Raw genomic sequence first — 25,920 nt, 5'->3', positions numbered from 1 at the left:
GTTTCTGTAATACATAGGGCACGTCCACTCACCAATACTTTCTCTTTCTATCGACATTACAATCACACGTAAGCAACTTTATACATTTTGTTGTCATAGGACGATGTCCACGCGGAGATTAAATTTTCGTTCAGTGTGAATCGTTCGAATGAGTTCGTGCGCTTTCGCGTAGGAAGGTGAATAAGCGCGAACGACATATAAACGGCCGACCGCGGTGTTAACCGAGCCGTAGACGCAGAATAGCCGAGTAATTTCCATATTTATGAAAAGTTAATCGCGCTACCGTAGGGCAAACTAGCTTTCACCGTTGGCTAAAGCCGCATACATTTTTTTTTCTACGCGCCAACGCGAATTACACTCTGTGTCAATGTCAGGGGTGCTCGGAAACGAGCCTTTGAGCCGTCCATGATACGTCCGATAGCCGTTTACTGTACATCACTGATAAATATCAAACAGGACCGTTTATTTCTCGTTAAAGGTTCGATCACATTTCCTTTCAACTTTCAATACATACATACATATATATATATATATATATATATATATATATATATGTATGTTTATATATATATATGTATGTATGTACATATATATATGTATATGTATGTATGTATGTATGTATGTATTTCCTTATCAATAATTACATTTACATTGATTAATATGAATATCATTTATTGAAACTTAATTCAATTTATTGTGGACATTTCAAATATCATTTTATATGTGTATATATATATCTTTACTTCTCTGCTATATCGATGCTATATATCTAGATAAAGGGAAGAAATCTGACATATAAAAAATCACTAGATCGATCCTTCCACTTCGTCCTCCTTTAATATATGCAATGGACGTTCGACAAAAAAAGAGAAAAAAAAAAGTAAAGGAAAAAAGGAGAAATAATTCGTTCGATCGACGATAAATCCATCTCCCGAATTTCACGCTTCCGAGGGTGGGCTCTCTCTCTCTCTCTCTCTCTCTCTCTCTCTCTCTCTTTTTCTATGCGTCAACGTCGAACAAAAGAAACGATCCTATCGTTGTGGTGTTCGTCACGCACGTCGATACTTCACGTAATACCCTCGAATCATCCGATCCCATCGTCGACAACGACCGACAAGCATTAATATTCATGTGAAGTAGGAGATGCAGTATTAGTTGCAGTTCGAAAGAAAGAGAAAGAGAAAGAAAGGAAAGAGAAAAAGAAAGAGAAAGAGAGATAGAGAGATTAGTAATAGTTTCATATCTATCCTATTCTTATTTACTCGTGACGTTACTAGTCGAGCCAATAAGGAAAGTAAACAGAATCCTAACGACTGGCATGCACGAAAACCCGAAAAGGCCTTAAAAGATTAGATCCCTTAATTCGGAGCTTTTCGTCGAGAGGAGATAAAGAGAACGTATAACACATGACACACATGTATACATACATATCTACACACATACTCATATACATATATATGTATATATGTATATAGAGAAAGTATCATACGGATTTCTCGTTGGTCCTTTTACGTGTCCCTTATTTATTACGATTTTAGGGGATCTTTTGGGAGAATTGTATTCTGTAAGCAATCAGAGTTAAGGATGATTAAGAAGAAAAGATTATCTTTGATATATCATATCATATTATTTAAATCATCTTTGAAAAAGTCTCATCAATTGAATAATTTATATAAAACTATTGTTGAAGATTGGAACATTTGTATGATATATAAGATATATATATATATATATGAATGGGATCTAATATGAATTTGTATCTATAGGAAAAGATCTATGATAGTCGTTCCTACGAGTTTAGTAATTTCTTCGTCGTTCTAACGTCGAGAGGACGCAACCAATCTTCGAAGGACTCGCGATTCCTCGCGTCTTGAAGTTTAAATCGCGTATACATCTTCCTGCCTCTCTTTCTTTCGCTTCAGCACACACGCATACAGACATATATATATATATATATATATATATATGTATATATATATCCCTTCTTCGTCTCGACTCTACCCGTGGCTCGGCGAAGTGCGAAGTGTCAGGGTGCATAATTTATTTCGTTTATACGTCCTTCCCGCGTGCATACCTAGGGGGCTTCGCCTGTCAAGAATGCTCGGATGTTATATTTATTCAGAAGGTTTGAAGCCGACTAAACCGATGTTGGTCGAGAAGAAAGATGGGGGTATCGAGAAGGGTGGCCGTCAAGTAGGGTGGTGGCAAGGGAGATGGGGTATTATGCTATGGGGTGTGAGGGGTATAAGCGTTGGAAAAGGGAGGAAAACGAAACATGGCAATTGATTTTCCATACCATATACGCCCATGGTGATCTAACTTTCTTTTTTTTCTTTTTTTTTCTTTTTCGCTTTCTCTCTCTCTCTTTTTTTTTCGCTTTCTTCACCTTCGTATTTCTGAATCCGTCGATGCGAAGCGATTTGTTAGAAGGTTCCAACCGTTACTCGCTAAACTGGCTTACATTACGAGCGTGTCCTTCCATCCGTGTTAAAACGTCTTGCATCTTTTTCGAATCTATTTTAAATCGACATCTCTTCGAGTCGAATGTCGTCTTTGTATTGGTGTTTATATATCTATGTATGTATATATGTGTGTGTGTGTGTGTATATGCTTATGTACTTAAGGAAAATATTTTATGATTTTGATAAACGTACGTTTAACGTTGTATTAAATTAAACATTGATTATTCTTAAATAATTGATAAATAATTGGTTAAATAAAAATGATCAATTCTCTATTGCAAATATTTGAGAACGTTAAGTAGATAAAAATTGCTTACTTAACCGAGTTGATACCCATTTCGAGTTTTCGTTTAAATCTCGTTGGACAATTTAATGCGGATGCTGACATCGAATTTGCTTTAGTTACCGGCGATCTTAGTTAATTATGTACCGACACGTAAGCGAATCTTACTGGCGGCCAACGTTGGCAAACATTTCGCACGGCTCGATTTAGCTCGATTTGACTCGATTTGGCTTTCAACATTACTTCAAAAGAATTTTTAACTGTATCACGGGAATTGGAAATCAATTTATCTTACCTTTTAAAATAGTTAATACTATTTTAAAGTGATTATTAAATATCACAAATTATTAAAATTTAGAATAAATTCCTACTCTTTATCGATATTTAATTAATAAAAACGAATATTTTTAATATAGATATTTTTATATTTTATCCTAATTAGAAAGGAAGCATCTGTTTATTTTAAACAATTTTTATTCTACCATTAACATTGGTCTTAATAAAAATCTCATACGTATACTTTTTCATGCAAATACCTACATTCCTCGTGTATGACTTTTCCGGTTAAATCGTTAAATTTTACATTAAATTTTCATTTTCATAACACCATCATGTGAGTGAGATTGACAAAAGGAAAGTGATAGGAATGCATAATATATTTTCTCCGTAGGTAAAGAATTTTTAATTTGATTTCCAAATCTCACGTTGTTCAATATTCAACAATAGTGTCTGGAAAGTATGAAAAAAAGAGACGAAGATAGAAAGACGAAAATAGAGACAGAAAGAGAGAGAGAGAGAGAGAGAAAAGAGAGATAGTATTACCAACATTATAAAAAAAGAAAATCTTACAAAATGAAGAAATTTTTCTCTGAAGCTTTAGAATCTCTCCAGCCTCTCGGATTCCGACTCCTCATTCCCCCGTGTTTACCTCGAATTCAATAGCTTCTATCGAAGGTGCAAATCGCGCATCGGCCCGTATAAACTTGCTTTACGTCCCAGGTTTTAAAATTGATTTTGACAAATCAATCGGATAGCGCAGGTTCTCAGAATTTATAGGCAAGTTTTGAAATCCAATTCTGCTGGACGAGGATCGCGTGCTGCGGAACGGAATGTCGAGGGACAATCGTAAAATCTGACACGCGTTGAGGTGTAAACGTATAACATGGGGAGATTTTCGAAGCTCGTATAGGCACGAATATACATATATCTCTATACATATAGGATATGTGTACATATGTATTCGCAAGTGTGCGTGCGCGTGTATATATATATATATATATATATATATATATATATATATATATATATGTACATATATATATATGTATGAAAAGCTTCACGTTTCGAGGAGGCGAGAGAGCAGTAGAAGAGGACGCGTATTTGAGTATTCGAAATTCTGATTTAATTGGGTCAAGCAGCGTCGAATAGAAGCACTCGATATACATATATACGATAGTATCGAGTACTCCAAGTTCGTCGAGATACTTCGTCGAGTACTCGGACTTCATCGAGCTACTCCAAGTTTCGATTCGAGTCGAGACCTACGACAAGCTTAGTCGTTGAGACTTTACGTGAAAATCGTTCGAACGTTCCCGATGTTTCTCTCTACGTCGTAGAGAATTCTCTTCTTTTAGGGACAATAATACGAGAAACGTTCGATAATTCGCTAGTTCTATCGGAAACGTTGAATTTTAAATCAATCGTTTCAAGTAGTCAAAACTTTTCGAACAATTTTTATACTAACTATTATCGATCGTAATTCTCATTGTTTCTTTTCTGCATGAACGAACTGAAAATAAATTTGTACGAATCTTTCTTTAAGTTTCTTTACTTTCTTTCTTTCTTTCTTTCTTTCTGTCTTCTTTTTTTATCTTTCTTACTTCGTTTTTCTTTTTCTTTCGATAAATTTTAATCGTTCTTGTAGTACAGATACGTACTCTCATAATATATTTATACCCTAGTGAAAACGTTAGAGAACAAGTTTGCACCAAAGTCAAAACCAAAATTTGCGATGGCTCGTTAATGGTGCCTCGACGTTTGCATTAGAGGCTGTATCGTCGTCTCTTCGTAGATTATAATGGTGGTTCGCTTTATAAATGAACAAAGGTGTATTCGCGCTCAATTACCGCGACAGTAATGTACGGATGGGATAACGATAACGTTATACTCGAAGCGATACTACATAGAAATATTCAATCGTTTTTGATTTTGTACGTAACTCTCTTGGTCAGATTCGTATTCCTTTGGGTTTTTAACTAACTTTTCAATAATTTAAATTTATCGGATATTAAAAAGTAAAATTAGATTCGTTCAAATTATAATCGATTTCTGACATTAATTTTAAATTATTATTATCTTCAATTTTATTATCTTATATCTTTCAATCGTAATTTTAATGTAATTTATATTTTTTCACTTCAATCGAATATTAAATTTCTAAATCAATATGTTACATTTAATTTATTTGTTCATGTCTAATTATATATACGAATTAAAGATGAAATATCTTCGATATCGTTTAAATTAATTAACATAATCAAAGGTTTCTTTCAATTATTACACTCGATTCACGAAGCACGTTGAATACCAATCGATTGATGATGTATAGATTTTCACGAAATATCAAAAGCACGTAGTAAGCATGTTTCTTTCTCGTTTATATCCGAACTCCGATCTTGAGAGACGCTTAGGCAGGAGAGCGTAACAACGTGATACTTGGACCGAGTCGACCCTGATATCCACTCTCTCCGATCGTATACCAAGCGACTTCTATTACATCTGTAACATCTTTCTCTCTCATTCCCTCTCTCCCTCTTTTCCTTTCTCTCTCACTCTCTCTCTCTGTCTCTCCCTCTGAAAACTTCCTCTCTTTCTTACAAAGGTATATATATATATATATATATACACATATACATATTATATATGTATACACACACACACACACACACACACACATATATATATATATATACAATAGCAGCCACGAAAAGAGTAGTAACAGTCGGCTTACCTCGTGGGAAAAGCGTGCTGTCCTCGGTGCAAACCATAATATTAGTTTGAAGATGTAGTGAAGGGGAGGAGAAGAGAAAAGGATAGAAAACTAGAAAGGAGGAGAAGGTAGAAGTGGTGGTAGCCAGAGTAGATGGTACAAGAATAAGAGAGAGGGATAGAGAGAAGAGAGAGAAAGAGAGAGGAAGAGAGAGAGAGAGAGAGAGAGAAGATGCTTCGTACGTGACGCTAGTGTTCGCAGTAAGGTGTCGCAGAAGTCGCAGATGTCTCTTGATTTATTGGCGCGACAGCTTCCGGAGACGAGCGGAATTTCCAAAATGGTGGCCATACGGCCGCTTTGACTCTTCCTTCCTCCACACATCGAGAAGACGAAAGAGAAGGAGGATTTGCGGCTCACCTGTGCGCGAATCGGGCGAGACAACGAGCTGCCAGATCGTCTTATAAGCCAAGTCTCGATCTCCCTTTTTAGATCTTTCTCTTTCTCTCTTATTTTTTCTCTCTTTTTCTGTCTCTCTCTCTCTCTCTCTCTTTCTCTCTTTCTCTTTCTTGCTTATTCTCTTTTTTTCTCTTTCTCTCGACAATTTCAGTATTACGAATTCGAGAGACGATCGTTAAACGACGAATATTTTTCTTCCTTAAATTTTCTTATTTAAAAATTGGAATCTGCAAAATATGTTCGTCAAATTTTATATTGAACGTTGGGTAAAGGAAAAATGAAAAGGAAAAAAAAAAAAGAAAAACAGGAAAAGAAAAAGAAAAACGAAAAGAAAAAGAAAGAAAAAGAATCTCTAGAAACTTGAAACTTTCGATCTATTTATCTGGCAATCACTTTTTTTACGTTGGCCTGAGTAAATATCTCTGGAAGTAACGAAGCAATCAGTTTGAAAGTTAGCACGCTTTACTAGGGGAGAAAAAAAAGAAAAAGAAGGGGGAAAAAAAATAAAATAAAATAAAAATAGAAAAAAATCTCTCTTTAATTATCTTTCTACTTAAATAAACTTTAAATCTGATTTTAATGACTGAAAAAGGAGGTAATGTTGTTGTTAAAATTGTTTCAGTAATCTCGTAATATGAAAGTAACAACGTATTTAATTAAGAAAAAGAAGAAAAAAAAAAGAGAGAGAGAGAGAGAGAGAGAGAGAGAGAGAGAACAAAAAAATAAATAAATAAAGAAAAAGAAACAAAACTAATTATAAGTCATTATAACTCAAGTGGACATACTTGGAAAAATGAGGGGGAGAGGGAGGGAAAAGAAAAAAAAAAGAAGAAAAAAGAATTAATTAGAAAAATTTCTAAATATTCGACCCTGCAAATTAGAATATCCTCTTAAGCCATAATGACGTAGCTCTTTTGTCTTTCAAATTGCCAACACCGAATCCGTTAATTAGAGTGATTCACGATCCTGCGAATGATCTGACGAAGCAAGGGGGATGAGAAAAGGGAAGAGGAGAAAGGAAGGAAGATATCTGTCGCGGTGTTAGCGAGGTCGAATAAATAGGTTGATATTAATAAAACATGGTAAAAGCGTGTTCTCGGTGCCGTTCTTACTTTCTCTCTTTCTCTTTCTCTCTTGTTCCTCTTGTTTCTCTTCTTCTCCAAGAAGAGAAGAATATCCTCGGGGAAATCATTACGCTTCTTAAGATTGATGCCCTCGACCCTTTGCCTCGTTTCGTTTAACCCTCGACACGATGTGCAGCGATTTAGCCGAAGTACGAAGTACGCTCTTGGCCGCTTCGGTCTCGCTCGATTTTTCCATTGAATTTTAATATCAGCATATTCTCGGTAAGATTTCAATTTGGAATTGACGTGAAAACGAGACATATAATATAAATTTCTTTTTCACGAAAAATTGATACCTTTCAAATTCATATATTTTTGTTTGTTTCAATGCGACGAAATTAACGCGATATTACATCTTTAACATTTATTACATTATTTCTCTTTAAGTATATCAAAAACAGTTACGTATAACAGAGTTATTAAAAACGATAAGACTTTAGAATACTTGACTTATGACTTTTTACGATGGTGAAATCAGCGTTCGTCATAAAAAAATCTGGAGAGTCCCTTAACCACTCTCTCAATAATGTTCGCGCGAGCGTGAAACGAGTTCTCTCTCTCCCTCACTATGTATATGCCATTTTCTCTCTCTCTCTCTCTCTCTCTCTCTCTCTCTCTCTAGCTGTATCTACCTCTCTTCACTGTTCCCGCGTCTCTTTTACGAAATAGAGCGAGAAAGGGATTCGAGAGACGTACGAGAGAGAGAGAGAGAGAGAGAGAGAGAGAGAGAGAGAGAGAGAGAGAGAGAGAGTGAGAGAGAGAGAGACGAAGGGACAGAGAGGGAGAATAGCAGAGGGCAAAATTGACTCGGTCGTGAAATCGAAATTGCAGGGAAATGAACAGCTCGCCGTTGGTAGCCGAGATTAGACATCCGAAACTCGGATTGCTCTGTCAAAGGAGTCACCAACAGAGTCGATACCTTTCTCTTCCTCTTCCTCGATATATCGATTGCTCACGTTGAACATTATCACGTTGTATTCCTAAAACAACAAGCTCCGTTTAATTTTTATCTTTGTTCTTCGTTCTTTTTCTGATTTTTTGTTGTTGTTGTTTTTTTTTTGTTGTTGTTTTTTTGTTGTTGTTGTTGTTGTTTTTTCTTCTTGTTCCTTTTTTTTCATTTTTTTTTTCTTCCTTTCTTTTCTTTTTTTTTCTTTTCTTTCGTTATTCTTTATCATTTTTGTTCTCGCAATGATCAGTGAGTATGAAGAAATTCATAAAGGAACCGAACGTATGCAGAAAGACACGCTTGGTGAGATTCATTCGCTTATCGAATTCAATTGCGATCGGAAGCTCGATGATAGATAGTTTTGCAACGATCCGGAAAAGAGGATTTTCGCGATTACTAGTTATATATTTGTGTCTGTGTGTGTGTGTGTGTGTGTGTGTGTGTCTATGTGCCTGTCTGTCTGTCTGTCTGTCTGTCTGTCTGTCTATATAGAAGATATTGCCGTGGAAATGCGAACGAGTAGAGTTAGGAGAGGTTGACGTAGGAAGAAAAGGGAAAAAGAGAAAAGAAAAGGAACCTGAGAAGAGAGGAAGAGGTAGGACCGAGAAGAAGTAGAAGAAATCGAGGGAAGCTTATCAAACGGGTTTTCAAATTACAGAAGTGATCCCCTTCGTAATAGACTCTCCTATTGCGACTTATAGGATCTCGCTTGGCTCGAGCCAGCCGGAGAATTATAAAGGAAAGTAGTAAGGTCGGGCTTGAGCGAAGTGGAGTAAGACGAGGGAGTATCTTACGTTGAGATAGAGGAAACGACTAGAACAAAGTCGACGAATGAACGATCGAGTTTTTCTTTTCTTTTGGAATTAATTAAAGAGAAACGTTTCTCACATGCGAATTAAGTGAATCGTTTTGAAACTCGAACTCTTAAGTATATCACGAGTAAAGTAAAATAATGATTATTAAATCGCTTGGCTATTTTTTTCCTGTTGAGAAAAGAGAAAAGGCAAAAAAAAAAAAAAAAAAAGAAAAAAAAAGAAAAGGAAGAAAAAAAGAAGAGCAAAGGCAACGACAAAAGAAGGTAATTTGAATAATAACAGGTATATTTACGGTAGACTTTATATTACATCCTTTTTATTATATATTCTTATAAACGATCGTTTATCCTTTGCCAGTAATTTTCTTGATAACAACATTAAATCGAGAGAGAGAGAGAGAGAGAGAGAGAGAGAGAGAGAGAGAGAGAGAGAGAGAGAAAGAAAGTAATAGATCGCCAGGGCTCGCAATTCCATGAGCACTTTCAAGTAAAGACGACGAGTAAGTCCTCGTTCGTTCTAAACGATCGAACAAGAATTAATTTGATAAAGATATCGATTGGTGTCATTCATACGAGGACGTCGTTAACATTGATGGAGTTGCCTAGGAAACGTAGGAAGACCTTTCACCTTGCAATTGCCGATTAATGGACGCTCCTAATTAGCGATGCAGTGTCCAGTACCCTTACCATCCTCTTCTCTCTATCACCTTATACACGTAGACGAAGGTACACCAGTACGTATATACGTTAGTTCTGTCCATTCATTGACCCACCCACCTTGTCTCACAAAATCAACGGGGAACTGCTCAACGCTACAACCAAAACGGAATTTAGCTTTAGAGGAAATTTTGCATCTGACGTTTCGCTAAATGAATGATCGAGATGTTTTATAGGCTTTACCGTCATAGTAATGGCGTTCTAACACGCTTCCAAGATCCCGAGAATCGAGCTTCTCCAGGATTTCTTATCAGAAAGCTCTCCCGCTTGATTTGGGTCAAGCGTTTCTTCTCGTCTCCTCCTTCTACGAGTAGTCTCTTGTTTTGCATCGACCTAAGATGCTTGTCATCGACGTTTCTCCATCTCTCTCTCTCCCTCTCTCTCTCTCTCTCTTTATCTATCCATCCATCCATCTATCTATCTATCTATCTTTCTCTATCTCCTTTCGAACAATCTACAAACTCTCCTATCTTCGTGGATACTCGGTGTTTCTTCGAAAGGCATGCTTATAAGTTTCTTCAACGGCAAAAGAAAAGTCATCATAGCGGAGAAGTATCAACCGAAGAAACGTTTCTTTTTCTCGAGAGAATAACGGCGAAGCATAACGTGGTAGAAAAAAAAAAAAAACAAGGAAACGATTTATTTATGATTTATTTCTTCAAGATTTCGCCTTCATAAGCTATCAACATCCGTTTTACGAGTCAACCCCGTATACCCATTCTGGTTATTTATTTCAGTAAAGATAACGTTTCAAAGATCTTAGAAAATCGATAACGTTCCTATCGATTTATATATAGGTCAGTATTCGCTTAACTCTCGACGAGTTTCATATAAAATTCAGTTTTGCGAAAAATACTTTTTATATCGATTAACCATACAACGAAGTTCGATTAACGATTTCGCTCAAATCCAATATACAATCCTAAACGAATAAAAATCGAAAAGCGTAGAACATTTTTCTTCGTTCAGTTGATTTTCCTTTCTCTTCTATTTTTTCGACTTTTCTTTTTTTTCTCTTTTTTTTTCTTTTTTTTTTTTTTTTTTTTTTTTTTTTTTCTTCCCCCCTTTCTTTCCTTTTTTTTTTTTTTTTTTTTTTCCTTTTTTTTTTCTTTTTTTTTTTTTTTTTTTTTTTTCTTTTTTTTTTTTTTTTTTTTTTATTACAGTTTCCCTCATTCGGCTAACCGGCCATTTTCCTCGATATTCTTTGAAGGTAACACAACCTCACACTGCCGCAATTGGAATCCTCGTCTCTTCCTATCGAAATATCATAACTTTTTCCCTTCGTGCTTTTTACGTGGCTGAAAAATTTCTGTATAACGTGTACGTAGGCCTTCCCACAAGCGTAATGCAATTTACGATGCCTTTCGAGTTAAATCGAATGACACGAACGATTGCACTAGTTGCAATCTACTAGTTTGCCGAGTACGAAAGTGATTTTAGTTTGCGTCGGATATTCCTCCTTCTCTCGTTCATCCTTCTTCTTTTTCTTCTTCTTTTTTTTTTTCTTTCTTTCTTTCTCTTTGCATCCTTCTTCGACATTTTCCTCTTTTCCTTTCGTACTACATAAGATTCGTCTTCGACGTCCAACTCCTTCCCCATCTTCACTTTTATTCGCCGCAATTATTAACGCGCGGATGAGCTCGCGCACGACCATACGATCTTTTTAAATCCGAGGAAACAATCCTTCCATAGCAAGCTTGTCTTCCTCGTTTCTTGAAACGTTATAAAACCTTCACGAAGATTGCACACTGTCGTGAGCTTTCTCTCTCTCTCTCTCTCTCTCTCTCTTTTTCTCTCTGGTTTTCTCTGCTTCTGTCTTTCTCCTTTTTTCTTTCTCTATCTCTATCTATCTGTCTGTCTGTCTGTCTGTCTGTCTGTCTGTCTCTCTCTCTCTTTTTTTCTTTTTCTTTCTTTCTCTCTCTGTCTTTTTCACAGTAGAAATATTGAGCTACGCGAGCAAGCGTAAATCGCCAAGTGCGATTGCCTTCCAGGACGACGCTTTTCTATCCTAACCTTCTGACGAGCCAGCCGGTGTGTCTTCAACGTTTATCTTTCCGTCTGTCCCCCTTTTACTTACTGCGTAATTAAAAGAGCGTGAGTTGAGCGCAAAGCTTCCAAAGAAAAATCGTTTTTTCCCGTTTCGTCCTATTTTATAATATCCTCTTATATTCCACTGATAGTGATTTTTCTTTCTTTTGCTTTTTTCTTTTTTTTTCTTTCTTTTTTTTTTTTTTTTTTTTTTTTCTTTCTTTTTTTTTATAGCATCTTTTCCCAACGATAAAGGGATAATATTCTCTTTAAAAATTTTATTACTTTCTTCTTTACAAAATTACCGCTGGCATATATATTACCTATATACACGTGTATATATGTAATTATGTATGTACGTATATGCATACGTACGTATATGGACGATATATCGAAAGCATGTATTATATATATATATATATATATATATATACATATATATTAAAGTGTCCAGTGCTGTAAGAAAAATGGAAAAATTTCTCTTAATAATTTCGTCGACGGTTTAGAATCGACGAAGCATATTTATGGATAATAAATATCGTAGTATGTATTCAAGTACAGCAGCCACGGCCAATTTACGTAGCCGCAGGACACGATTGTTAACCAAGTGGAAGCCGATATCTCGTCTAGTAGAGCATTGCTCGTACGATGACGTGGATGTTTTATTTCGATGAGTCATACGATTCGTGGCCGTCGTAAGTTATAAAGATCAATCTCGCTAACGGCGGGAGCCGTGTACAAGTTTTCCTTTTTTTCGCTCCTTTGTCCACATCCACAAACATACTCACACACACGCACATGATATATACATATACATATACATATACATATATATATATGTGTGTGTGTATAGATAAATCAACACAAGAGCATCGTTGAGGATCACGCTATCTCTATCAAAGGGGCCGAGCACCGTTCCGTCGGCAATATCGAGAGTAAACCGCGAGAGAACCGCAGAGATTCCTGAAGAGAGAAGAATGAGAGAGATAGAGAGAGAGAGAAAAAGAGAGAAAGAGAGAGAGAGAGTGAGAGGGCGAGATATATATATATATATAATAAAAAAGCTGCGCAGTCCGATTTAATCGAGTTAAGTGAAATCGCGCGATTCGTGATACGAACGATATCGAGTGGATCGCAAAACGATCAAAAAGGGATGAGAGAGATAGATAGATAGGTAGATAGATAGATAGAGTAAGAGAGAGAGAGAGAGAGAGAGAGAGAGAAAGGAAGAGAAATGGAGGACAACAACATAGTAGAATACAATGGAATCCGTTCGACTATTTTTCTTTATTCTTTTGATAGAATCCTTTCTACAGGTAAAGGAATAAGTGTTATGCCAAAGACGTTTATTATTATTCGGTGAAAAGAACATTACAATGTTATTTTTCTTTAAATCACTATAACGTTGAGCAATCTAAAATTCGAAAGGATCTGCTTCGTCGATAAAATATCGTATTCTTCATCGTAACATATAAATGAAATAATTGTGAATACTCAACAGCAATTAACGTAGAGAAAGAGCTTAGCAAGTTTAGATCTCAAACGCAACGAAGCGTTTCGTTTTGCGAACGAACCTCTCGCAAGGCCATCCAAGCGTAGATATTTCGATCCGACAGAAATAATAACCAGGCTGGCTTTCAGCCAAATAGAAGACAGGAGGAAAGCGTGTGCGGTTCGCATTGCTGACTGATGGATTTGTTTGTCCCGACGATTCAGCGTTCGCGAGTTTACCAGGCTCGTCGTTTAGACACGAGACGAGTCGTTCTCGTTCATACCTGAGAATGTACAAATATAGAGCTATATAACTATACATATTTTTGTTTGTATGTGTGTGTGTGTGTATGTATACATGTACATGCGTGTAAATGTGTATGAGTATGCAGATTCAAGCGGTACGTTTGACAGGACGAAATGCAAGAGTGTCAATAATACCCCTTCCCAAGTACACGCGTTACTACTACTACTACTATTACTGACTATTACCAGCAACAGACCAGCAATACCAATATAAGAGCGATAGCGAACGAGGGTGCCAATGCGGTGTCAGCCCTATTATGTATACAATAATTCAATGTTACTCTGAGGGTTTGAGTTTACCCTTCGAACCTACCCAATCGCGACCCTTCGGTGCGTGCCCCGGTTTCCCGAGATCACATTAATATCACCCCTTCTCTTTCTTTCTCTCTCTCTCTCTCTCTCTCTCTCTCTCTCTCTCTCTCTCTCTGTTTTTCTGTTTTTCATTTGCGAGAATTTACGCAAAAAAGGTCAAGTCTATGTATCTTTTATTATCGTGATTAACATTAATGTTACATTACTACCCGACATATTGCTTTAATTGGATAATAAAATATATTTAATTGAATATAATATATACTTTACATATGTCATATTCAAGTTCTTTATTTTATTATCATTAACTTAATAGTTTTTATTTAAATCTATTATTATGGAGAAGTCTTTATATAAATATCATATACATTATTATCCATTTTATTATCATGTTCTGATATCGGAAAAATATAATTTTTTATATTTAAAAAAAATTGGAAGTTTTTTAGATTGAATATATTTACGAAACGAACGAAGCTCTCTTTCCCTTGGGAATCAACGCTTATGGTATGTTACCGAAAAGCATTTCCACGTAGCGTTGAAAATCAAAAAAGATGCGCGCGTTCGTTAAAGCGTACGTACGAAGTATGATGCCAAAAGTTCCGCTTGTCATTTTTTCCCTTACTTTTTGATTTTTTGTTCTCCCTTTTTTTTTCTTCTTTTTTTTCTTTTTCTCCTTTTTCTAGAAACCGAGGCGCAAGGGCTTAGCTTTGTATTTCCAATATCAAAAGCCACGATCCGCATCGATATCCTGGATGATGGCTTTCGAGCCGTTAATTGGATAACGTCCGCTCTTATACAGTTTTATGCATGTTGAACCATCGGTCCTTTTCCATCGAACGATTTATTTCCAAGAGTGTGAAGAGAAATCGATGCATGGATCACTGACCCGACCAAGTGGATGCTAGTCGATAAAATCTGAACGATCTTTGAACTCGTATGATCTTTTGATAAATCGTAATTAAAAAAAAAAAAAAAGAAAAAGGAAAAAAAAATGGAAAAGAAAAATAAGAAAAAAAAAAAAGATTAAAAGAAGAACTATGCATTTTCCTTTAAAAGCATTTGTACGCCTATGAATATTGTATATCGATAACGTACGCGTTTACAATTATTTCAGAATTAAATGAATAGACGAAATTCCTTTCTTTTAATTCAAAATTTTTCTCGACATTATGAAAAATTGTAATTTTTATCATGATAATAACGTTTGATAATAATATTAATATAAGAAATCGTTTGCCTCCTTTAATTTTATGAAACGAAAAATAAGATTGAACGAGAGTAAACGAAAACGATTTTGCGTCTAATATGTTCAATCTCTTATGGTACTCGCAGCTCAAGTGAGAGAGAAGGAGAACGAGAACGAAACGATTTTGCGAACGAGTTTAGAGAGACTCTCGAACGTTTTTCGAGCTTAAACCGAACGGGATCTCGAAATGCAAGGAGCGACGCGAGCCCTGATTTTCGCCGTTTTTCTAACTCTCTCTCTTTCTGTCTCTCTTTTTTTTTTTCTTCTTTCTTCCTTCGCAAATTGACCTCTGTTTAGTTCCGTCGGCTTATCTTAACATCAACGTCGAGTTTTCCTCCTCGTCGTTGCCGTCTTAGGAATGCAGAAAACGTAGCCGTTCTTCCGCAAGGTCAGACACGCTTAACGTCGAGTACGACAAAGACTTTTCCAATTTACGTGCCGTGAATATGGCGGATCGTGATTCTCAAGGAATTGTGCTTGACTTGGTGTTCAAAACGATCACGTGATCTATTCACGAATTTATATTTATATATATAAATTTTTTATATATATATATATAAATATAAATCGTTTTATAATCTAGAAATTTCGTAATTTGGAAATTTTCCCATTTAACATTGTCGAAGTCTAGTTCGGATCGATATACAAGCGCGTTGATCCACAATTTTGAAATTCAATAAAATGTCGATTATCGGAATAGCGATTATCTAAAAGTTTCATTATTCAAGCGATTGTTATTCGATTAAGAGCATTACATGTTTACTTCCCAAATTTCCGCTTGCTGAATACCAGTTAAATTTTATTGACACGTCTATTATCATTTTCGTTACTCGTGATTACTCGAATAAAAATTAGTCGCAACTGGGACGAGCACGCGTAATATTTTATCTCGATGAGATTATCGCATATACGTATATTATTGTAAGCAGGAAATGAACGGGCAGAAAGAATAAGAAAGAAAGAAAAAAAGAAAGAAAGAAAGAAAAAAAAAAAGAAAAGAAACAAGAGAATGAATAACGAAGATATCAAAAGGATTAGATGTATCAATGTAGGCATATTTAATTGCGTAAGATCGATCGATTGATCGATCACGTATACGATCGCATAAAGACAAATATTATACACTTTAAATTAGTTCTCGTGTTTAAAACGATAATGATCTCCCTTTCATACGATTCACCGGTATACTTCACTACTTGTGACATGTTCCTCCTCTCATAATTACTATTCACAAAGTAAACGAGTGACTGTGTAAGAGCGAGTAAAATGCGATAAAATATTCAGAACTGTACGTGACGGCGCATTGCTTCGAACGACGCCAGCGGAGAAAAATTCATTGCAGCCCCGATATTCCGCGCTAGTTACGCGTAAAAAAATATCGTAACGGACTTTCTTTATCGCCTGCAGCGGTGAGACGCGCTTTTGATTTGCATAATTCTATTAGCTGTTACTCCTAGTCGAAACGAGGACGAAACAAGACGAAAGAGAGACAGAGAATGAGAGAGAGAGAGAGAGAGAGAGATGGGACGGGAGGTATAGAAATAAAGTTACCTGTTAATATTTTTTCAGGAAGTTGCCCGATAAGATTGCTATGTTTTGCTCTTGGCTATAACTTTTAGTCTTTCTTTTCCCTTACCTTTTTTTCTTTTAATCGTTTCGAATTCATAAAAGTCGCGAGATAACTTGTCGACTTTCCAACATCGAGTCGAAAGGAGCTTTAGCTTTCTATCGGTGATGGGTTTTGCAAAGCTCTTCGATTTCTCTCTCTCTCTCTCTCTCTCTCTCTCTCTCTCTCTCTTTCTCACTCGCTCATTCGAAAAAGAAAAAGAAGCGTCTTTCGTCGCTTATTGCTCGTACTTTAGAGGGTGGCCCTCAATCACTACCCTTCGGGACGATTTCTCTACGCGCGTGTGGTCGCATTAGCTCCGGTAGATCCAACCTAAGGTCCGCCATTCTTCGAAAGACCGACAGGAAGTCCTATCGTCATCGATCGCTTCCGCTCGTGCCGCCACGCGGAATCGCCAGGACGATTTGTCACGGTATCTTACGTTCCTTATCCTTTTTCCTCCAATCTTTTTCTACGGAAGGGTGATATCGGACCAAGTGGATGTCACCGATCGTAAACCGTACCTTAAGTACGCATACTCGACAGAAATTTCAGACTCCAATACTCTTGTCCCTTCGACATCGAAGTTTCTCCTACAACGGCTAAACTTTCTGCTTTTTTTCTTTTTTCCTTTCTTCAAGAATCGTTCTCGAACAATTTCGAAACGATTTCAAACTCTTTATCGGTAAGAAACTACGAACATTTTGGTAAGGTAATAAATAAAAGAAAATAATCTATTTACGAATAACAAGCGATATTATCTCGGTATAAATTTTATTTAAATTATCGTAAAAGTGATCTACGTCAATTAATTAATGATCATTTATTAATTTGAATTCTAGAAAGATGTCTAATTGATTAACAACTCTCTCACTCCCTCTCTCTATCTCTATCTATCTATCTGTCTATCTATCTGCCTATCTATCTGCCTATCTATCTATCTCTCTCTCGCTATCTCTCTGATGTCTCTATTGCATTCGCAGAAAGTTCGTGGGAAATAAAACACCTCGAATTGGTCACACTTTAAATCTAGAATATACACGTTCAAACGTCACATATAATCGAATTTCAAAGCCGTTCGGTTTCGCAACACTACGTTCACGGCCCATAAGCGACATTCGTGTTTCATAAGTATTCGTTTTCACGCTCGTTCTTTTTTCTCTTCTTTTTTTTCTTCCTGTTTTTTTTCCTTTTCCTTTTTCTTTTTTTATCTGACTCATTCATCAGCGTCAGACCGCGAAAATTCTTGTTTGAAGATACATTTCCGTGTTAAATATCGGACACGTCCTATTCTATAACTAATCGTTAATCTTTCCTTTGGACTTTTTAAAAAGTATATCTTTGTTTACCTTTTTAAATATACCTTTTATTTTCTACCATACGTGATTTCTTCGTTCCTTTTTCTTTCTTTTTTTTTTTTCTTTTTTGTTCCTTCCTTTCCTTTCTCCTTTCTCTTTCATTTTTTTCTTTTCAATGATCGTTTCTCTTTAAACGAGCATGATCTTCTACGAGTAAATCTCTCGGTCGCGTGAGTAATTCAAGAATTCGGCTTAATTTCTTCTTTATTTTCCCTTTTTTCTTCTTTAATCTATAAAACTTAAGTCAGTAGGGGAAAAGATTAGGAATCATTCACTCTCTCTCTCTCTCTCTCTCTCTCTTTCTCTTTCTTTCGGTGATCAAGCGTCGGTTTACGATCGTGTTCGAGGTACGCGTTTCTCCAAGCACGGTAATTACCGTATCGCGTGATGAATCGATAGGACGTATCGTGTACTACTAATATTTACGAAAACAATAGCACGACATAGTGGTTAAGTGCATTGCCAGTTCACTCTCATTTTTTTTTACATCTTTTTCTTTTTTAAACTCTCTATGCGATGGAAAGAGACGATAACGAGGGCATCGATTACCCACGTCCCGTGAGATGACACGTCGAGATAGCCTTTCAGGCCCATTATCGAGATCACGAAAACATATACGCATGTGACATGTCCTCTCTCTCTCTCTCTCTCTTTAGAATCCGTTTTCATAAAAAAGTTAATCTTTCATTCTCCATAAACATGAGTTTACGCAATTTTGAAGCACCATCGTAACCACCGTAACGATTACCGTCCGGCCTCGATTCGCTTATGACCCTTTCTCCCAAAGGGAGAAAAGGGCTTTTCTCCGATTGGTAAGTCTATCGTCCATCCTATGCTCCCCGGATAATCGACTTAAATTGGACGGCACTTAGAGTGAAAATCAAGCGCATACTTGGCGAGGAAAGCAGTTAGGAAACTAGTCGAATTAGACAAATCAAGTTAGACTATTAACTTCGGTACGGTACTCCCTGGCTTTCATTCTCCTTTCTCTCTCTAGAGTAATAGGCCAGAGAAGAAGTACTTGTATGTATATACGTACGTAGATATGCAAGTGCCTTCTCTTTCTCTCTCTCTCTCTCTCTCTCTCTCTCTCTCTCATTCTCCTCCTTTTCATTCTAATGTAACAGGTTAGAAAAGCAGATAGAGAATACCATTGTGTATGTATATATGTATATATGTGAGTGGTTAGACAGATTGATACCTGAAGATGTGTACCTGTGTCTATGCGTGTGTATATGTATGTGTGTGTGTGTATGCTTTATTCGTTCCTCTCGCTCTCTCTACATCTTTATCACCATCTCTGTTTCTCTTTCTCTTTCAATCTCCATTCTCCCTCGTGACTTAAGTTCTAATTTAAGGCTAGTTTTGTTCTCTAGCAGAGATGACATCGGCCGAGATTCTATCCTAGTGCGATACGTTGCCTACTAAACACACACATACACGATTATATTTTAACTTATAAACACACACATATATATATACACTTACATACGTGAAAATGTACATATATATCTACATACGATAATTTTAGTCATTGCAAAGAGAATGAAACAGAAAGCTGATAAATAATTTCTTTGTATAGGAGCATTAAAACGCCTTTAGAGTCATTATCGATACTCTATGTGATATTGAGGGATATTCATGGATCTTGAATTTTCAATTAAATTAAATTTAAAATTGAAAAGTTTAGAAGGTGAATTTCTCGCTTGGAGTATGATCGAATTCGATGGAAAATGTTGCGTCTGATCTTTGAACGTTCTTTTGTAACTAGTCTCTGTTCGGTTTTAATCTTTAACGAAACGGAAAAACTCTAAACGTCGATCAGTGATCGTGTCGTCACGTTTCATCGGTGAATTCAAAGGAAGATATTTCAAACGTTTGAGAAATTAGAAGCTAAAGTCGATAAAGTCGATCGACCTGGTCCAAACGTGTAAAGTTTCGCGAAGGAATTCGAATTAAAGCGACAAATTGGATATCTCGTACGAGCGTGTTGTCACCTAATGTATCGTACATACACTTGTATATATATTTATATATATATATGTATATATATATATATATACATGTGTGTATGTATAAGTACATATGTACATATTACGCAAAGACTACGACTCGACGTGACACGAACGCTTCGAGGTAGAAGCTTCTACTTTGAGGATTCGTTTAACCGAGCAAAAAGTTAAACGAGCTTCTCCCGCAAAAAAACTTTACCTACGATCTTTCTCGCTCGAGCGTCGCTTTTAGTTGCTATGAAAAATCTCGGATTCTCTGAAGAAAATGCTCGAAAGATAGGTGAGCGTCATCGTTAAGAATTTACAGAAAAATTCGTGATCAATAAAATGTATTTGTAAAGAGAGAAAGAGAGAGAAAGAGAGAGAGAGAGAGAGAGAGAGAGAGAGAGAGAGAGAGAGAAGCAAAAAGAGAGAAGAAAAGACAAGCTGACTGTAGGTTACAAATATATCTGTATTATCCGATAACATAAAGAGAAGGAGAGTGAGATAGAGAGTGAAGGGTAGTCTATGTTCGTAGAATTTTACGCGCGGCCTCCTCGTTGTAATAGATTCGCAGGAATTATGGTTTTCCAATCGTGTCGGAGAGCATGGACGCGTGGATCGTGTGGCATCAATCTTGAACGCGCAAAACTCGGGATACACGCAACTGCCTACATACGTACGAATAACACACACATACATACATACATATATACATGCACACACACACATAGAAAGAAAGAGATATACATACACATATATAGAGCAATTGCAATAGGTAGGTACACGTGTATACTCGCAGCGATAAACATAGTGAGTTTCTACGCCGATTGGATAACGTATGTTCTCCTACAGTGGAGGCATACAGGAACTCGGAACTAGGATTTTATTTCCGTTTTCTCCTCGCTTGGACGACTGTTTTCTCAATACACAAAACTCTCGTGTTCTATTTCATCTTCTTTATTTCTTATTTTTCATTGTACATGAAAACTGGGAAACAGTACCTATCTACCTATCTACCTACCTACCTACCTACCTACCTACCTACCTACCTACCTACCTACCTATCTATCTATCAGAAACTATTGAATTTCAATGATTAATATCGTTTCAATCTCTTTTCGATAGTGTTATATGTAAATAAATAAAAAAATACATAATCCAATGATAATGTATTATGAATTAATTGAAAAGTTAGAATATCTTTGTTTCTTTTTACAAATATATAATCTATTTAAATGTTACGTATTATTGATAATTTTTAAATAAAAATGAAAAAAAGAAATAATTCGAAGAGTAAAGATATAATAATTTCTCTAAGAATTTCTATTCTTCTCTAACTCAGACAGAGCTTGATCGATGAAAGGCCGTCTCTTTTCTTTCCCTTTTTATACTTTTTCTTTTTTCCTCTTTTTTTTTTTTTCTTTTTTCCTTCGTTTATAGGACGTCGTTAACGCAGGTATTTCAGCGTAAAAGAAGGAAAGGAAATGGTGAGAGAGAGAGAGAGAGAGACCAATGAACGCCGACTACGACGTATAATTTCGCATTCGAGACTTCCGTACTTCGTCATCGTTTTCTCTATCCTTTTCCTTCTACCATTCGTTGATAGAGGCTAGAAAGGATTTCTAGCCGAAAGGTGAACGAAAATGAATAAGCGCGTGCGACTTTCCACGAAAGTTTTAAGGTTTGTGATTTATAGTCCACCGCGTATAACTCTAAAAGAAAAAGAGAAAGAAAGAAAGAAAGAAAGAAAGAAATGACGGATTCAGTTATATACAGGGTGTACTACGAATACGGTCGAGTTATCGAATCGAGGAATGTAGCAAGACGAGATGTTCTTTTCTCTCTCTCTCTCTCTCTTTTTCTTCTTTTATATATATATATATATATATATATATATATATATATATATATATATAAATATCTTGACCATGGATCAACTTCAATGGGAAAAGAATCCAAGTGTTACGTTCCCACAGTGAATCGAGTATTGCCTTGATTTAAAGATAATTTTGTACTATACGTTTTACGAGCTTTCCAATCGCATTTATCGTCCCAATAGAGCGTGAAAAGCATACGAGAAAGAGAAAGAGTATACGAGAAAGAGTGAGAGAGAGAGAGAGAGAGAGAGAGAAAGGGATAGTGACCCTGTGAGAGAATTCCTTATAATTTTCTCACAGAACATTCTCCCTTTTGTAACAATTATTATTTATATTACATGAAAAGGATAATTTTAATATTATCGTAATAATTCGAAATTGAACGATAGATCGTTTAATCGATCGTACAAATATAAAGGAGTTGATAGAGAGAAGGAAGAATTTTGTTGAGTTTAAAAAATGCAGCTTCGCAAGACGTAATCTAGAATACAGTTCAATTATGCGGAACTAGTAGTTCGAAGGAGGAAAGAGAAAGAGAGAGAGAGAGAGAAGGTTCTCACTCGGGAGAGAAACTCAGACCGAACGTAATATCTGTATAAATGATTCGTACAGAAGGAATCCCGAATGGAATGTCAGTTTTGCATTTTGCAGCAGGCTGAATATCAATGCTGAAAAGTCCCAGTTAATATTCGCATGAGAGCATAGAAACATGTTACTGTAAACGTAGAGGACGATTAGTCTCTAACCCTCGAATTTAGATAGATATAACTGGAAAATAGAGAAGTATAGAGATAGATAGGGAGAAAGAGAGAGAGAGAGAGAGAGAGAGTGAGAGAGAGAGAGAGAGAGAGTAGATGTCGTTGGCGATGAAATAATTAAAATACTCCCATCGGACGATAAACTAACTGCTTGTGATAATCCTAAGTTAATGCACCAAGAGGATTCTAGCTTGAAGCTTTTCAACGAGGCTGAATATCCTCTAGTGAATTTCTCGACTCCCCTCGTTCAACTTCGTTCTTTCAGCACTTCTATCTCAATGGCATTATCACCGATAACGATGCTCGAGGAAAGTGGGTGAAAATAATTAGTAAATGTTTCCACGGTACCGAGAGATATAGGAGAATAAGATTGTTAGTGTGTCGGTACACGTTAGTGCGAGAAGGAAAAGCAATGATTCAAGATGCGAAAGTCCAATTTCAATTACCTACCGAAGACAAACAACGTGGGCACGGTGCGTGGTTGGTTGGTTGGTTTGCACATCGAAATTGGATGAATTTCCGGCCCGTTCTAGACCACTTCCTCTGAAGCTCCGAGTGTTCCTCAATACTTTTCAAAATCCTATCGTGAAAGAATTAATTCCCATGCGATGAAAACGAGCAAACGAAACTGCGAAATGCGAACGAATGCAAACATACGGGCTATTCGTAAAATAATCCAAAAATGATCGGAAATTCGAAGAAAATGTGGACGATAGCGTTTCTATTCTTTTTATCGTTTTTTTTTATTGTATAAAAGAAGCGGAAATCAATAATCGATACTCCCGGTTCTTTCGTTTTATTTTCTTTGAGGTACAACGATATGACCGATTAAAGGATACCTCTTTTATAGGTTCCGTTTGAAATTTTATCTATCAAAGCTGACGAGAAAAAGAGAAAGGAAAACAGAAAGAGAGAGAGAGAAAGAGAGAGAGAGAGAGAGAAAGAGAGAGAGAGAGAGAGAGAGAGAAAGAGAAAGAGAGATAGTCCTTTCAACGTTGTTTCCGTGTTCGCGCAAAAGGTGCAAACCAGAAGATCGATGTATATAGACTATACCAAGCGAATGTGTTGCAATGATTTAAAGGCCACACCTTTTCCGTCATTCTTATGTGAGTCTTGGAAAGGCGCCAGTACTAATACGGTGTAAATTAACGAAGTGGCTGCTTTGGAAAGTCGTTAAGTATCGGTAGAGAAAGAGATATATTGCGACGTATCATTATCGATTATCGTGGGACTGCAGTCGGACGTTAAAAGCGAGCTAGATCGTAAGCCATAAAACATCGGCGGGTGTCTTGCATATAAATGATTTAAGTAATCCCGATTTAATGGTCGCGCGCCTTTCCATGGTCCGACCTTTCGCAATGATTCTTTTTTTTTTCTTTCTTTCTTTCTTTCTTTCTTTCTTTCTTTCTTTCTTTTTCATCGTATAAACCGCGTTAAAGCGACGAATTTAAAACGTAAAGTTCGCTTGGGAATCGAAAATCTCTCGGTAAAGTATACTCGAAGTCGAAAGCCGAGTAAATAAACGAGGAAAAGAACGAAAAGTTCGAACGAGCATCGAACGAGGAAATAATGCTCGTATGTATGTCGATTACCTGTTCAAAAAATGACTCCGAAAAGCAAATAGGCGATCGGTATTACGATCGTATAATCGTGCAAACACGGTGGCGAAGCGGATAGTCAGAATCTACGATAAACAAGAAACAGGGTGGACGGGCAAATATAGTACATTGTCGTTTGCATTACCTTTGTTGTACTGTTTACTATCCTTCTATAGCGTTATTTCGTAACAAAATATATATGTGTTATGTATATGTGGTTAATATAGATATACATGTGTATATGAGTGTATATATATATATATATATATATATATATATATGGATAAATGTATGTGTATGAGATAATACAAGTACTGCGATTATTCGGAGGTGTATATTACCAATTACCTCGATTGCTCTCCCACGATCGACAACGTAACCACCGAATCGAACACCGAGATTAATAACTCGTTTCTCGTCGATCTTCCAAAATTTCATGGGACTGGACCAATTGTTAATACCAAACAGAATGTACATACGCAGACAAGCATGTTCTACTGATATAGATTAACGAATATATATTCTCTCTCTTTCTCTCTCTCTCTCTCTCTCTCTCTCTCTCTCTCTCTCTCCTATATATCTTCAATTCTCGAACCCATCTGCTTAAAACATTTGCACCATGAAAGTTTTTGATGTAATTAGCCCGAACTATGGTCATAAGCTATGTTAACGAACCACGCGGTTTCGCAGTTTCGTGTCATAAGTCAGCCAATTAGTTTCTGACAAGATTAGAGGTAATATATTAACGTCTCTTTTCTATTTACATATGAGGTCAACACTTGTTCGACTTCCCTCAACCTAATTTAGTTGACGGAAAGTATAGGGATATCGATGAAACGTTCTACTTTTCTCTTTACTTCTCTTTTTATTATTATCATGCTTTTTCTTTCTTTTCGTTTCGATTTTTTTTTTCTTTTTCTTTTTCTTTTTCTTTTTTTTTGTTTTTTTTTTTTTTTTTTTTTGTTTTTTATCATATTCGAACGAATAAGGTTTCGAGATAACTATGCAATGCATTCTGGAATGGATACAGAAAAACGTAAAAAAAGAAAAAAGGAATGCTTGCTCGCGCGATTCAAATTGTTTCACGTAATATATATTACAATGTAAAATGCGAAATAATAGTCAATTAAATGTCAAAATGCACAAACAGAAAATAACAATGAGAAAATGTTGTATATCGTGTCGTTATTATACCTCGTTAAAACTTTTGTTGAGAGTCAAAGGTACGGTTGGTTGATCCTCTCCTAGATATTTTTTTCTTCTCCCCCCCCCACCCCTCCCTCCCTTCCCCTCCCCCTTTCTTTTTCTTTCGTTCATAGAAAATAAAGATAGAAAACGAAGTTATGACAAATTAGAGAAAGAAACATAGATACAGATTTATACGGAATGTTTCTTTAATGATATTGATCTGATTTACAAAATGTATTTTAATATAAGTTTAAATTAATAGTACCATAAACGCACGTTTATTACGAATATTTTTAATAGATTAGAATGACAACGCTTTAGAAATATTCCCTCTACGTGCATCCATGAAACATTGAAAATATAG

The 25,920-nt window shown here is 36.2% G+C and overlaps 2 protein-coding genes across 4 annotated transcripts in view; one reads left to right on the top strand and one right to left on the bottom strand.

Moving 5' to 3' along the window:
* LOC124949037 (tyrosine-protein phosphatase 99A) overlaps window positions 1-25,920 on the top strand; it is a 337,582-nt gene that overhangs the window by 18,459 nt on the left and 293,203 nt on the right. The window lies entirely within an intron of this gene.
* LOC124949040 overlaps window positions 13,156-25,920 on the bottom strand; it is a 143,771-nt gene continuing 131,006 nt past the window's right edge. Inside the window, exon 4 of the mRNA XM_047493540.1 lies at window positions 13,156-13,594. Coding sequence (XP_047349496.1) covers window positions 13,351-13,594 — 244 coding nt within the window. The 3' untranslated portion in view covers window positions 13,156-13,350. The remainder of the gene's footprint in view (window positions 13,595-25,920) is intronic.

The sequence above is a fragment of the Vespa velutina genome, chromosome 5 (assembly GCF_912470025.1).
Source record: "Vespa velutina chromosome 5, iVesVel2.1, whole genome shotgun sequence".
Taxonomy (NCBI): Eukaryota; Metazoa; Arthropoda; class Insecta; order Hymenoptera; family Vespidae; genus Vespa; species Vespa velutina.
Note: the sequence above shows the minus strand (reverse complement) of the source record. Positions and strands in the feature narration are given on the sequence as shown.